The sequence below is a fragment of the Sander lucioperca genome, chromosome 3, assembly GCF_008315115.2.
Source record: "Sander lucioperca isolate FBNREF2018 chromosome 3, SLUC_FBN_1.2, whole genome shotgun sequence".
NCBI lineage: Eukaryota > Metazoa > Chordata > Actinopteri > Perciformes > Percidae > Sander > Sander lucioperca.
The window spans coordinates 30,128,372-30,143,018 of NC_050175.1; the positions used below are offsets into that span (position 1 = coordinate 30,128,372).

At 41.1% G+C, this 14,647-nt stretch overlaps 2 protein-coding genes across 2 annotated transcripts; both read left to right on the top strand.

Annotated features, from left to right (window-relative positions):
• The first annotated feature begins 442 nt into the window (after window positions 1-442).
• On the top strand, window positions 443-8,225 carry obi1 (ORC ubiquitin ligase 1). Its single transcript, XM_031306418.2, has 6 exons — window positions 443-630; window positions 880-1,015; window positions 2,090-2,175; window positions 2,508-2,729; window positions 3,000-3,088; window positions 6,288-8,225. Exons 1-6 carry the CDS (start codon window positions 559-561, stop codon window positions 7,654-7,656), a joined length of 1,974 nt encoding a protein of 657 aa, XP_031162278.1. The 5' UTR covers window positions 443-558; the 3' UTR covers window positions 7,657-8,225.
• A 1,054-nt stretch (window positions 8,226-9,279) lies between these two features.
• pou4f1 (POU class 4 homeobox 1) lies at window positions 9,280-12,258 on the top strand. Its single transcript, XM_031306428.2, has 2 exons — window positions 9,280-9,609; window positions 10,042-12,258. The coding sequence occupies exons 1-2, from the start codon at window positions 9,487-9,489 to the stop codon at window positions 11,026-11,028; spliced, it is 1,110 nt and encodes a 369-aa protein (XP_031162288.1). The 5' UTR covers window positions 9,280-9,486; the 3' UTR covers window positions 11,029-12,258.
• Window positions 12,259-14,647: the final 2,389 nt, after the last annotated feature.

Consider the following 14,647-nt stretch of genomic DNA (forward strand, 5'->3'; position numbering starts at 1 on the left):
GCTGATTTCATACATCTAAGCTATTGTTATGGGGAAAAAGTGAGAAGCCGACTAATTTTTAGAATGTTTTTTTAAAACTATTTCAAATTAGCCTACATTTACGATCATGTGAATCATACACATTCCTTAAGTTAGTTAATAGTTTTCTCAATTGTTTTGTTATTTCTTGTCAGAAACAGAAAATCACCATGGCCAGAAAGAAATGCTAAGAACGTGTTGCAACCAATATTCATCATGCTTCTTACCCTTATTTCTTGAATCTTTTCTTTCCTAAGTTATCTGCTTCCTCATGGCTTAGCCTTCTTTTGTACCTGATCTTTATGACTTCCATTTTCTATTTCTGTTTCTTTGGACAGTCATGCTTCATGACTTCCCACACTTTTCCACAGGTTCTGCCGCTGCACATCCCATGCTGCATTTAAGTTTTAAACGTTTGCGAAGTACAGCCTTTTAGGCCTTTTTGGCTTTCCGTAGATCTGAGACTCGGCGCGCTGCGCAGCGGGGACTGGTGGGAAAGTTTGTGTGTGTGTGTTTGTGCGCTGTATTCCTTCAAAAAGCATGGCTCTTAACTTTCAGACATCCACTCTTTATCTGACTTTGCCGATTTCATGCCAGATATGTCTCGGAAAGGTAACGTTAACTGCTGTTTCGTTTTTAAATCGTTAAAGTACGTCAGCCGCTAAACAAAGATGATGTGTTTACACGAGATAAACTGCTGCCTTAGCAACCTTAACGTTGTTACGTTACCAGTTTACCGTAACAAGACGTTTATGAAGCGGACGTTAGTTACCGTAACTAACTTAAACTTGGTTGTCTGGCGTTAATGTAACTTATTGCAAAAGTTAACCAAGAATCCGCTCGTTATCTCTGTCTGTGCAGGTAAGGCAGCCGGTCATTTGTGCCAACCACCACGTGTTCTGTTCCTCCTGCATGGAAATGTGGTTAAAGAAAGCTAGCCAATGTCCCACCTGCAGAGTCCCCATCACAGCAGAGAACCCCTGCAGGGAAATCATCGGTGAGTAGCTCCATACCTACAAACGAAGGGGAAACAGACAAGGAAGTAGAGGAGGTAGCATCTGCAGAATGTCACAGTTGAGTCATCGTGACATCATGTTAAATAAGGCATGCTGTTAAAGTTGCAGTCAAGTTCAGGCAGTTACAATGTTCGTTTTATCAATAGCGCAATCAACAAAAAAATACAGTTTTTGGATTATGAGTGAAATTAACTGCTATTGCTTTTCACCCATTTGACAGCGGGTTGGACCATTATATCCACATACTTCATAGGAAGTTGTAGACTGTATCATTTCAGTGTAGTAAACTTCAGATTCATGTTAGGCCAGTAAAACTGGTTTGCTTGTTCCACCAAACCAAACAGTGTATGTGTGTGTGTGTGTGTGTATATATATATATATATATATATATATATATATATATATATATATATATATATATATATATATTATGAGTTAATCAAGAAACTAAATCTATGAGCTAGTATAAAACGCCTTGTTGATCCCAGTTTGTGAATACAAGTTGAAATGTAATCTTGTGGGTCTGGTGACTGCACATAGCACCCCAGAAGTGCTCTCTTTGCACACTTTCCTATCTATTGTACCTACCTATTGTATTGGTATCTTGCTGGCAAACAATATGCAACATAGAGCTGCTGGAAGACACATTTTTCACTTTTAGACTCAGGCAAGCTGTTTTTATCTGCTATAGTTTTTGTGCTAAGGTAGGCTAAAGATATCCTGGCCCCAATTACTGTGCTGAATGGAGAATATGTTATATACAATTAATTGATATTCTAATATTAATTACTTAAGTGAAGGCTACAAGGACAGGCCTTAAATATTTAATAAATACTACCACAACTCTCTGAGAGTCTGAGATACGTTTACTTTTAGTTTAAAAGGCAGCACCTCAGCCTTTCATAGTTATGTTTTTGGGTAGCAGCTCTATATTAACATAACTAATGCATTGTTGCATCTTCATCAAAGCTGAGTGACTTGGTAATATTACTTTAATACGTGTTTTGTTGTCAAGTCTGTTTATCTGTTACTTTAATCATGTAATTCTGTTATAGGAGGCACAAATGATCACAATGATAGTCCTTCCATGAGGAAATGTCTCAGAAAAACCAGAGGAGAACTGCTCTTGCGGGAGTATGAGGTACGGGTGTATCATGCTATGTATTTCACAGCAATAACAAGCAGGTTGATGCTCTTGAGCAGACTTTATCGAAGGGTTTATCACCACAAAAACGCAAGCATAGACAATGAGGGGAGTTTCAATTGCAGCAGGCACCATCCACTGATGCAGGTAGATTCTATGAAAACAATTCATTATTATTTCAGATTACAACACAGTGTCCAGTTTTTAGGTTTGCCTAAAAGGAAAAACAATGTTGTAATAGTAGCAGCGCTAACTTTCCAACACTGATGACACGGGGATGCCTTTATTGTTAAAACCTATTTGAAGTTTCACACTCTTCTCTCTAACAGGAGGAATTTGAAGGGCTCATCAGAGAAAACGAGGAGCTGAAAACAAAAAATCAAAGTCTGGAGTCACAACTGAAGATTGCTTTGGATCCCTGCAGCATTAATACACTGCAAACAGATGACAAAAAAGTTGACCCCTTTGTCCTGGAAGAATGGACCAACAAGCTGCGCGCTGCCACCGATGTTTGTGATAAAGTAAAGCAGGACATGGATAAGCTAAAGGAGGTACGTAACCTATAGTAATCAATAAATTGTATTGACATCAACTATATTGATCGTATATTGATAACAGGTGTTTGCCATTCTGATTCATCATATGATATGAAGGAATGAGGCAGACATTGACATTACCATCTTTCAATAGGAACAGTGATGAAGATAAGCTTACATGATGCTTCCGTCTGTGACATAAATACTATGCTTGATTGAGTTTTGTTGCTACCTTTGTGGAATCCTTTGTAACATTCGGCAAATGTGTTACTTTACCATCCTTAGGCAAATAAGGCATTACGATCTCAAAATGTTGACCTTGTACAAGAGAATATGAGATTGAAAACAGAGGTGGCGAGCAGATCTCCTCAGAAGTAAGTATCTTTCTTTCTTTCGTTTTTAACTCGCATTCGGTTAGAAAGGGACAAATGCGTCTAAGTCAATGTCATGTCAACAGTACAGACAACATTAACTGTGAGAGATAGTTGTAGTTGCACATTTTAGCCATTGGGAGCAGTGAGGTAATTCTGTTTCAATTCAAGTTGGAGGCAGTAACTCGCCGCTAAGGTCAGTAATTCCTGTTTGATTTGCTCAGCCCTTTCTATGTCAAATCAAAAATGGTCATAGGCCATTTTCTAAATTGATGTTTCAAAAGACAAAGTTAAAGAAAAAAAAAAAGAAGCTAGAATTTGAAGTAGAGCGAGACCTCCTCCTGCAGCTCTCCCTCTCCCATCAGGCTTCATACAGTAACATTTACGAGTACTAACCATTCCTTTCACCCTGATGGCATGCCGTTATATAGCAGCATGAGAATGACTGTCCTGTTTTCTTTGTAAAGCCCTTTGAGATGACATACTGTACTGTGAGGCTCTAGTTAGCTACAGAAACAAAACTTGAATTAGCCGCAGCCCCGAGCTAGGGTTAGCAGAACGCTAAACTACCGGCTCATCTACAGCACAAAGCTTCCTATCACGCTGCCTCCGACGTGTCCTCGTTTGGATGGCAGCAGTAGACAGAGCCGCGGCTTCAGCCTCTGGTCCACGTAGCAGGCTAATGCTGCCATCCGAACAAGGAGACGCCAGAGCCGGTGTGAGAGGAAACATTAACAGACAAACGAGCATGTGCTAGGCTAAAGGCTAACCCCAGCAGACTGACTCTCTCTCTCACATAACGAAAACTAGGTGGGGAAAAACATCGTCGTTAACTGAATTGAAAATAAAAACGAGGCATTACAAAAAAACGATAACTAAACTAAAACTGTAATGTCTGTATGCAAAACTAACAAGTAAATGTCCTTAGTTTTCGTCTTGGTCGACGTCTTTCATAGAGCAAATAACGTTATATCTCTCTGACCATGACATTTCTTGTAGACGTGTATAGTTTCCGACTGGGAACCCAGAAATTCCGACATTCCATGTGAAATTGAACACAACATGTCCGTGCCCCTCGCCTGGCATCATGGCGGTACCGAAAGTCGGAAGAAAGCGGCACCTATTTGATTATGACTGTGTCGGATAAAAGCAAGTGCCTTGCAGTGGAAGGTGGTAAAATATGTGGACAATTTATTACAGGAAAAAATCCCATGAATTTGAAAATACATTTGAGAAGCGCACACAAGCTAGGAGGCTAACCTAGCTTACCTTAACAAGGTAAAGGAGAAAGCAAAGACCCCTTTCCCCGAAACAGAAGCTAACCCCGGTAACGTTACGGGCATGGATGTATGGATACAGGGCCAGGCAGCATGACAGAGACAACAGCAGGACAGAGAACACTACAGGAGGGCTTTCACCGGCGACCCGATAGCTGCTGGTTAGTAAATACGCAGGAACACCAAAAGTGGGAGGAAGCGTGGGTTAATATGTGGATTGATACTGGGATGTCTACACAACTGTGTGAGTCGATTGACTTCAAAAAGTTCGCCACTTTACTCGAACCAAAGTTCAAAACACCTGTTCATATATTTCTTCTTTAGTCTGTTGGCTATATAGGTTTTTTTCCTGGAACACGTCACTTACACATTTTGCACTTACTGCGGCATCTTGTGTAGACTGTTAACATATTTATTATGACCATATGTAGGCTACATTGTATGTACTGGTCTTATTATTGAATACATTGTGAATACATATTTCTAAAATTGTATGATGTTTTTGTTGAGTTATTATTAAATGATACTTTTTCTGACCTTTTTGAATCCCCCGACAAATAACCTATATTACAAAAAAAGACTAAAACTAATAAAAACTAAACTAAAACTAAGCATTTTCAAAAAAATAAAAACTAAACTAAACTAGCAAACCCGCTTTAAAAACTAATTAAAACTAAACTGAATTTGAAAACAAAAAGTCAAAACGAAATAAAAATAAAAACTAATGAAAAATGCTAAACTATAATAACCTTGTTCAAAACATGCCTGTTTGGAACGGCCAGATTGCTTGGCCTGTGGTATTGCTGCTTGTAGCTTCCTCCAGAACAATAATGTACCCCGAAATTACTTACAGAAGGACCCCAAAGCACTTAATAACCACATATATATATATATATATATATACTACATACTACCGACTTACGGTTTACTTCTATTTCAGAGGAAAACCTTGTACTACTATGTTGCAGATTCAGATTTGAATCACAAAATGTGAAGTAATCAGACATTTGCCTCATGGCGGTGTGTCATGCGCCCGTTATGAGAGCCAATCAGCAAAAATCTGCATTAATCAACCACCGGAGTTTTTGTCTTAACTACATTTTAGTGTCGTCTTTTTCGTGAACGATATTGCATGTTGATATCGCCACACTCAGCGTTTAATGACAGGGGTGCTGTCTCGTCCTTGTTATCGTTAATGAGTTAACACTTGAGCAGAGGTATTCATTTTCAAACCGGCTTAACGTTAAAGTATGGATTTAATTAGTGGAGTATTTTGCCGACAGTAATGTTATTAGTGTTATAAGTTGGCACACTTACACAACCTAGTCTGAGTGAGATGAAGGAAGAGAGCTCCGAGATAACGTTATCTTCTGCCGTCCGCTTAGAAGTGGTGAATTTACAGCTCACAGCAATTAATATACGATAAAGTTTCTGGCTTTTGTTCTAGTGTCGGCAAAAAATAGCTTTTTAGTGAGTTTCCTCTTGGCTAAATGCTCTGAGTGAATTTAAGCTGGGCTTTTATTATGAAAGGGTAGACATGGAAGAGCCAGTGTTATGGCAGCACTTTTCCCCCCTCAGCCTTCATTGTGCGATCGTTTAGTTTTATTCAGTTTATTAATATCCAATATCCAACGCTGTCCAAACAGCTCCAAATGTCAAACCCCAAGTTCATTGGGTTCCCAGGAAGCCAAATGTGAAGTAGATTGGACCAACGGTTCTTGAGTTATCTGAAAAAAAAACACACAGTGGGTCCTTGATTTATAGTTAGATATCTTGGTTTTACTTTCTTTTCAATTGCACAAGGTACATTTGCATGGTCAAGCGCATGACAATTGAAAACAATTGTGTCACTCAGCTAAATGTTATTTGGCTTTTCTGTCATGATAACCCTTGAACAATTTAAAGAAAAACTGATCTGTCCCCAGGTTTGGTCGTTACACAGTGGCAGCACTGGAAGCTAAAATCCAGCAGCACGAGCGTGATGTGGACCACTTAAAAAGGGCTCTGGAGCGCAGCGACCAGTACATCGAAGACCTGGAGTCTCGGGTCAGAAAGTCCGAGAAGAGACGTCTTGATGGGCAGGAAGCATGCTGGAATAGCGAGGCCGAGGCAGCAGCTCCCACACAGCCACACAAAATCGACATGATGATGAGAAGCTTGAGTGACAATGAGAGGGAGTCAATCTGCAGCAATCCAGTGGCAGTAGGTCGGACATTTTCTAGACATCACAGTTTGATGTTCATGCCGTCTGCAGATCACAAAGAGTCTAAGAAGAATCTGACGGGTGACCAGAAAACCAAAGACTTGGAAAGCACCTCCTCTGACCTTTTGCCCACCACTCCGTCCTCTGCCTTCCGGTCCCTGACTCTGAGAAGCCCTGGCGTCCGTGAAAAGAAAGTTGCATTTAAACCTGCGTCTTATCTGAGGAGGCTTGATTTTGAAGACTTTCCTAGTCCTGGCAAAAGTAGCAGCACCATGGAGAACCAATTCAGCAGCCTCGACAAATTCCCCAACGACTTGCCTCCAGTTACTGACGTGGAACCCTCAAAGTCTGTCTTCTGGGGTGGTTGGCAGAGATCTAAATCTAGTGACGAGTCATGTCCAGGTCCAAGTAAAGAAATCTCAGTTAAAGAAGATGACGATGTAGATGATGACGAGCCTGGTGGTTTCCAGATTTCCAGCGAGGCTTCCATGGATGCAGCTTACATGGACAAAATCTCCGAGTTGGACTCCATGATGTTGGATGGAGAGAGCACCAGTAGCCGGGGATCACAGCTCTCCCTGGCTTCCTCCCCTCCCGCAGACTTGGACAACACCCTCGTCCCAGAATCACAAACCTGCCGTGATGGCCCGTCAAGCCGTGGTTGCGAACCTGTTATACAGTGTGACCAGAAGAACCCCCCACCACGTGTCAACGTGGGTGGCACCTTGAATGAGAAAGAGGCTCCAAACGGCTCTGCAGAGGAAGGTTTTGCTGCACTGGTGTCAGATAGGGAGAGCGGTGCCAATGTCCCTGACTGTGCAGGGCACGAAGGGCCCTCTCAGACTGATGAACTGTCTTTTGACTTGCTGTTTGATTCACTGGAAGAGAATAAGGCCGGTCCTTCTGGCTCTCTCAGTCCTGCAAGCCAAGACCATGATCATGTAAACCTTTCCTCCTCCCCCATCTGCACTGGTAAACCTGTGAACACAACAAGAGACAGACACACACTGAACATCAGCCAGCCGACAAAGAGGAAGTCTCACAGTCCCTTTAACACAAGCAGTCCCACAAAACTTTCAAAGCTCATGTGAAGGTTGTCCAAACGGAACCTGTGTGTTGTCACTGTACCGTGCGCTGTAGTATGTTTTGTTCAGGTTTCACAACCACACGTGGGTGGAAACATTAACTCAATTTTGCGTCAGAATAAATTTGTGAGTGTGATCCTCCAGTGTAAGTTATTGTAATTTTGTCTGTTATATTGTATGAATTTAAGACAAAATATGACAGCTTTGTCAGATAGTTGTTTTTTTTTTTTGTGTAGTATACTTGTAGGTCTCAGTGGCAGTTAAATGCTTTTAAAGCCAGCCTTTACAGTCTGAAATTCTGTCTGTTGTAATCTGACAAACACTTCTGTGCTGTTCTTTGTCATACTGTAGTGCACCAGTTTTAGTGCCAAGACATTTTCATACTTTCAGCCTACTTGTATGTGTTTGTCATTTCAAGTTATTCAGTAAACATGGTCCTCGTGGTAATCTTTTTATGACATGCAATACTGAAGACAGATGAACACAACTATCATGAAAAACTGATATTTTGAAATACATTTTGCAATGCAAGAGTGTTAAGAAAATAAAATAGTTACGCAAGGAGAAACAATGTATGAAACTTTTCTTTTGTGTTTCTTTGCATTATCATGGGCTACCATAGTGGTGTGCATTTTGTGGGGAATTTTTCCATATTGGGCTTTCTAGTGGAATTCGGGATTAATATTTAGTGGACATTGTCTTATTTCTCTCTTTGTGCTATTTTTCCCACATAATTTGCATTACATTAAATGGTAATTATTAATCTGCTACCATAAAAAGTAAAAAAAACTCATAGCTTGTTCATGCTGATAAATGCATGTTGTAGCCTATAACGACACACAAAGACCTCACGCACAGTAATTCTATTGTAGCAGAAAGCACCTTATTTATTATGCAAATTTAACGATATCATGTATATTTCACATACCTCTAATCGCTGCATGAAATTTTAATTGGGTAACCGTTGTGGTTTGAATAAATGAAGTGTTAACTCATTGGGATTAATTCATTTAGGTAAAGACTGTGTACAAGGTTACGCTGATGTATTAAATCAATTTGTTTAGTGCTCATCTGGCGATGATGGGCTTTAATGATGAGGCGGCGGTCTCATTACTTCTTAAGGGTTAAGATGAGAGACAGTGGGCCAAGAACAGAGCCCTACACATTTAAATGTTGTGAAAAGCTAGTCAATAAAATACACAATACATTATAATATTGCTTTCACTCATGACACAATATTGAATGATTAGCCTACTCATATTTTTTCATCTTCCCCACCTATAATTCTATATTTAAACAACTTCCTGAAATCAGATAGATAAAGCCCAGTATTAAGTATATGGCAGCGAAAATAATCAGCGTTAAGTCAATGGTTTCCACCTCCAAGGAAAGAATAAGGCCTAACGGCATTGGGACCTGCGCAGTTCGGTGGCTGGAGTGGAGTGGAGTGAGCCCTTAAAAACGCAGGCGTCTAGTCTCCAGATGTTACAGCCTGCCCTGCAGTTTTTTATCTGTCAGCCTGTTCACTTTTTCTGGCAGTTTGTGTCTCGCGAGAGCAGCCGAGCACGGGCTTGACGAGATCTGAGGCGCTCAGGTGTAAGAGCCTCTCTCATCCCCAGCAGTGGGAAACAGTAGACAGATAAGTGCGTCTGAGAGACTGCAGGCATCTCTGTGATCTCCGGGCTCAAGGCTGCACTCGGCGCACTACACGGCGAACTACACTGCATCATTACTGGATAGGCAAAGGATCACTGTGTATCTATGACTATTTTCCTGCTCTTGTAGCAGTTTTCCCCCCTTTCTTCCCGTGCACTTTAATTGGAGAAGCTCGCCAAGATGATGTCCATGAACAGCAAACAGCCGCACTTCGCAATGCATCCCTCTTTACCCGAGCACAAGTACACCACTTTGCATTCCAGCTCGGAAGCTATAAGGAGAGCCTGTCTACAAACTCCACAGGTAAATTATACCCAAAAAACTTTGACTTTTTCTTTTCGTGCCTAGGCTGCATGTAACGCTGAACGCTGTTTGTGCGTAATAACAAGGGGTGCTCCAAGGCACATTCAGCCAAGACGCGCACTTAATGTTTTTTTCATGTATTCCGCGGCAATCACTCGGAATAGTCTTCTTTTTGAAAGCATGCTTACGCAAATCCTGGTTTTAGCCTAGTGTTTTTGTATTAATTTGTATGACTTGCCGCTTAGGAAGAATACTCCGGCTGTGTTTTGTGTCGCCAAATGTCCCGACTGACGGATACATTTATTTATGTTTTTTGTTTCCTTTTTCTTTTCTCTGACGTCTTCATTTTTTCTCCGTGTCTTTCCCCATTTCTTACCCATTTCGCACCCCTTCATTCTCCCCTCCTCTTAATTTGAATTGTCGCCCTTGCAGCTACAAAATAACATATTTGCGAGTCTGGATGAGACCCTGCTGGCCCGGGCTGAGGCTTTGGCGGCCGTGGACATCGCCGTGTCCCAGGGCAAGACGCACCCGTTCAAGCCCGACGCCACCTACCACACGATGAGCACGGTGCCATGCTCGTCGACATCCACTGTGCCACTGGCCCACCACCACCATCACCATCACCACCACCACCATCAGAACCTGGAGCCACAGGATATCATGGACCACATCACTTCGCCGTCCCTCGCTCTGATGTCCGGTGCGCACGACGGGTCCGGTGGAGGAGGCGGCGGCGGCGGCGGAGGTGGCGGCGGAGGGCTCATCTCCACCTCCTCTGCCCACCCGCACTCTCACATGCACGGCTTGAGTCACCTCTCCCACCAGGCTATGAGCATGAACTCGCCTCTCACCCACCACGGGCTCTTACCGGGCCATCACGGGGGGAGCCAAGTCGGCCCAGGACTCACTAACAACGGACTCTCCTCCATCAATGACTCAGACACAGACCCAAGGGAGCTGGAGGCTTTCGCGGAGCGCTTCAAGCAGCGGAGGATCAAGCTGGGGGTGACCCAGGCGGACGTGGGAGGCGCACTGGCTAATCTCAAAATCCCCGGCGTGGGATCACTGAGCCAAAGTACAATTTGTCGATTCGAGTCGTTAACTCTCTCCCACAACAACATGATTGCGCTCAAACCTATCCTCCAGGCCTGGCTAGAGGAGGCCGAGGGGGCCCAGAGGGAGAAAATGAGCAAACCTGACATTTTCAACGGAGGGGAAAAGAAACGCAAGAGGACCTCGATAGCGGCCCCAGAAAAGAGGTCTTTGGAGGCTTACTTCGCCGTACAGCCTCGGCCGTCGTCCGAGAAAATCGCAGCTATAGCGGAAAAGTTGGACCTGAAAAAAAATGTGGTGCGAGTGTGGTTTTGTAACCAAAGACAGAAGCAGAAGAGGTTGAAATTTTCCGCTGCTCACTGATGGGCAAAGAAAAGAAAAACAAAAAAGTTGTGGGACCGAATTTGGGGACCAAGGGACACTAAGACACCATTTTCAGTCTTTTGTCTCCAGCGATTTTACACGTTGGTGCACAATGGGCTTTAGATAGGCCTACCCATTTTATGAGGCTTCATATATCTTGTTTATTTTCACGTTATCGGTGAATGTGAAGTATGCAAATAACAGATTACACAAGTTTCGCTCAGTTGTTACGAGGGGAAAAGTTTAGCGACGTCGACATTGCCTTTTAAAAACATGTGGAAGGAGGTAATTTGCTTGATACTATAGCGAGTTATTTTCTCCTGATAGGCCTATTATTTGAAGTATAGCCATTTACGAATTACCTCATTGATTGTTGAACTGTGTTTTTGGTTTGATTTTTGTCGTTGTTGGTATAGAATATTTCATGAATCTGTTCATTTATTCATGTGTTCATTTATTCTTATTTGGAGGCTGCTATGAACTCAAGTTTAGTTGCAAACGTTTATGGCTATAACGAAAACATTGTTTAGGCCTGCATGGAATCCTAATTCACGGGCGGTAATTTAGGCTGTCACATCTAGAGATATATTTATTTTGAATTTGCACAAAAGACCCTTTAGGTTTATAGATCGGTGATGTCGAAATGTTTTTTTGTATATACAGACATCACTTTGTCACGTATCAGAGGTGAGCTCCAGTGTTTTGGAAATACATGATAGGGTATATTGACACCATTGGCATCACAAGGAGGAGTTTCAAACAGATCCAGAGAGCACGAAATCCTTGTCTGCTTCATCAAGGAGATATCACCATGAAAACAAAACAAGTTTTCTTTCATGTGTTTTGGTTTGCAGTGCAAACACTCTATGCATTGGAAAAAAGAATCACTGCGTACAGTAGAGCTGTCTACTGATAGACCTTCTTTTGTGGATGGTGTAAGTCACTGTTTAAATGCCTGTTTTCATATCAAGATCACCACGTTGTTTGTCGTGTTAATTGTTACGGAAACGTTGTGTAAGTAATATATTTTACTTTGTGCACAAGTATGTTTACAAAACTGCGGCGACATGTGCATCATGGAAAATGTCCCACTGTCTCCTTCCCTCTCTCACAACTTCTCTCTACTCTCTTCTGTTGTTCTCTTTACTTTCATTGGTACTATTCATCCTGTAAGCCAAATTCAACAGGGAGGTGTGTTCCAGCAATCTTCTAATAAATTGAAGAAAGAAATCGATGTTTTTTCTGGTTGTGATTGGGCCCACACTGAACATACTTATTACGGTCTTAATCGGAATATTGGTGAAATGGTTTAACGTATTACTGTGGCCACAGCTTAATATAAATGATGACGTTATTTTATTTTAGATGTCAGTTTTGTAATGATTTTAAATGTCTTAATTTTACAGTTTTCTCTTGCATTTTTACACTGGAGATAAAATGTTCATCAATCGAACAAATTCTTGGATGTCTTCAAAGTTTGTCTGATTTATGGTTGGGTAAAAATGGCCCATTTGGGAGCATGAAGCCTATGCAAATCTTATCTAGGCCATTAACACATTGTAAAACTGAAACTGATTTTCGCTTCTTGTTTAAAAAAAAAAAAAAGTAGATAATCAACAATATGTATAATAATAATAATAATAATAATAATAATAATAATAATAATAATAATAATAATAATAATTACAACAATAATAATAGGCTTATAATAATAAAATACCTTACGTGTAAGTAAATAAGTGTTTGGAAATGTAAGGAATGTTACATTTTCAAATGGCACAACAGACCAAGTTAATTGATCTAATAACTATAATTATAACCAGTGATTAAACTAGGGCATTGGTATGTTGTTGTTTTAGTTTCCCATCTATTTGACTATTTGCACCTATAATGGCCTTAATTACAGCAGAATAGGCTGTTAAAAGAAACATTGATTTGTATGTCTGGAATTCTTAACTAAGATGAAGTTACCGCTTGTTGCTGTGTTAAAACAGGCATGACAATCAACATTTAATGAAGTTTCACAACAGACAGAGAGAGAGAGAGCGAGAGCGAGAGCGAGAGCGAGAGCGAGAGCGAGAGAGAGAGAGAGAGCAGAAATTAAATTAAAGTAGAAAGGTGTGTAACCTTCACCCTACTCTAAATATTTCTATTCACCCAATACTTTAAATATTTTTTGGTGGGCTTCAGTTTCCGCTGCATTTAAACGAATTTTTAAATGCAGATAATGCAATATTAATCGCGATTTGCTGATATAAAATGCAATATTTTTAGACAGCTATCGGGGGTTTCAGGGGAGGCAGGCGGATGAAGGAAGCAGCTGTTTAACAGCACAGAAAGCTGCTCCTTATTGCTTTTCTTTAGCTTTTGGCTACATGGACAGAGGAGTGAGCGATTCCTTGACGTGAGTAAAATATTTTTAGTCTTATTTCTTTGTTAATCTTCAAACACACTGAATTGCCTCGCTCTAGTCTTTAAAGTTTGTAAGAAATAATGCCAAACGTTTATGACTGTAATGTAAATGTTATAAGAAGGAAATTGTGAAAAAAAAAAAACAGCTTTTTTATTTAGCTCTAACAAAAACGGACTTTTTTTAACGTGAAAACTCCACAAAAGAGTTCTTGATTTAGGTTATTAACATCGCAAATCCTAAATGAATTCGGACTTTTTGATGTGTTGGACGCATTCACACAGCTAAGGCAGCATTTTCAGCTTGTATCCCTGTGTGTAACTTACATGCACATACATACACAGCTACATGTAGGCTACATGTACTGTCTGTCTGTCTGTCTGTCTGTCTGTCTGTCTGTCTGTCTGTCTGTCCGTCCGTCCGTCCATCTATCTATCTATCTATCTATCTATCTATCTATCTATCTATCTATCTATCTATCTATCTATCTATCTATCTATCTATCTATCTATAATCTGTTCAAAGTTTACCCATCTAACACAACCTACCGAGAGTAACACAACACCGCTGGCACTGAACACACTCCACGCGCGGCACCACACGCGCCACATGGCAATAATTTCAGCACCACGAACAGCTCCGTTGGCGGATTGAAGAGTAATGCATTATTGAAAGCCTATATCAAACAGCTCTGGGGTGCTGTCTATCTGCACAAGGGCTCTGGATGAAGTCGGACTGTCTGCCTGCACAATAGCCTCTAATATGTTAATGGCCGTAGGGGATGCTTGAGGTGCCGTCCCCAGCTGCCTCGCCTACCATATGTCAGCCCGTTACGACAGAGTCCTCTATTAATCAGGTGGATATTTCATCAGTAACTTCACCGATATCATAACCCTTAAAGCTCTATCAATAGTGGGCCGCAGCATCGCCTGATCGTAGGTCTTGTAATTGCCTGGGCCTGAAAGGGCCTTCTCCCTACATCATGTCTACATCATTTAAGTCTTTTAGGGCCTTCCCCCTCCACACCTCCTCTCGTCCTATCCCATGATGCTTTAGGTGCCCTCCCTATCTAAGTCTTATGACAATGAAAACGACCCGAAATTCCAGATTGATCACATAAAAACAAAAACGTTTGCTCTAACAATTAGTTTTAATGTATTTTTTTGTATTGTTATCAGTATCATTAATGTTATTATGAGTATTATTATT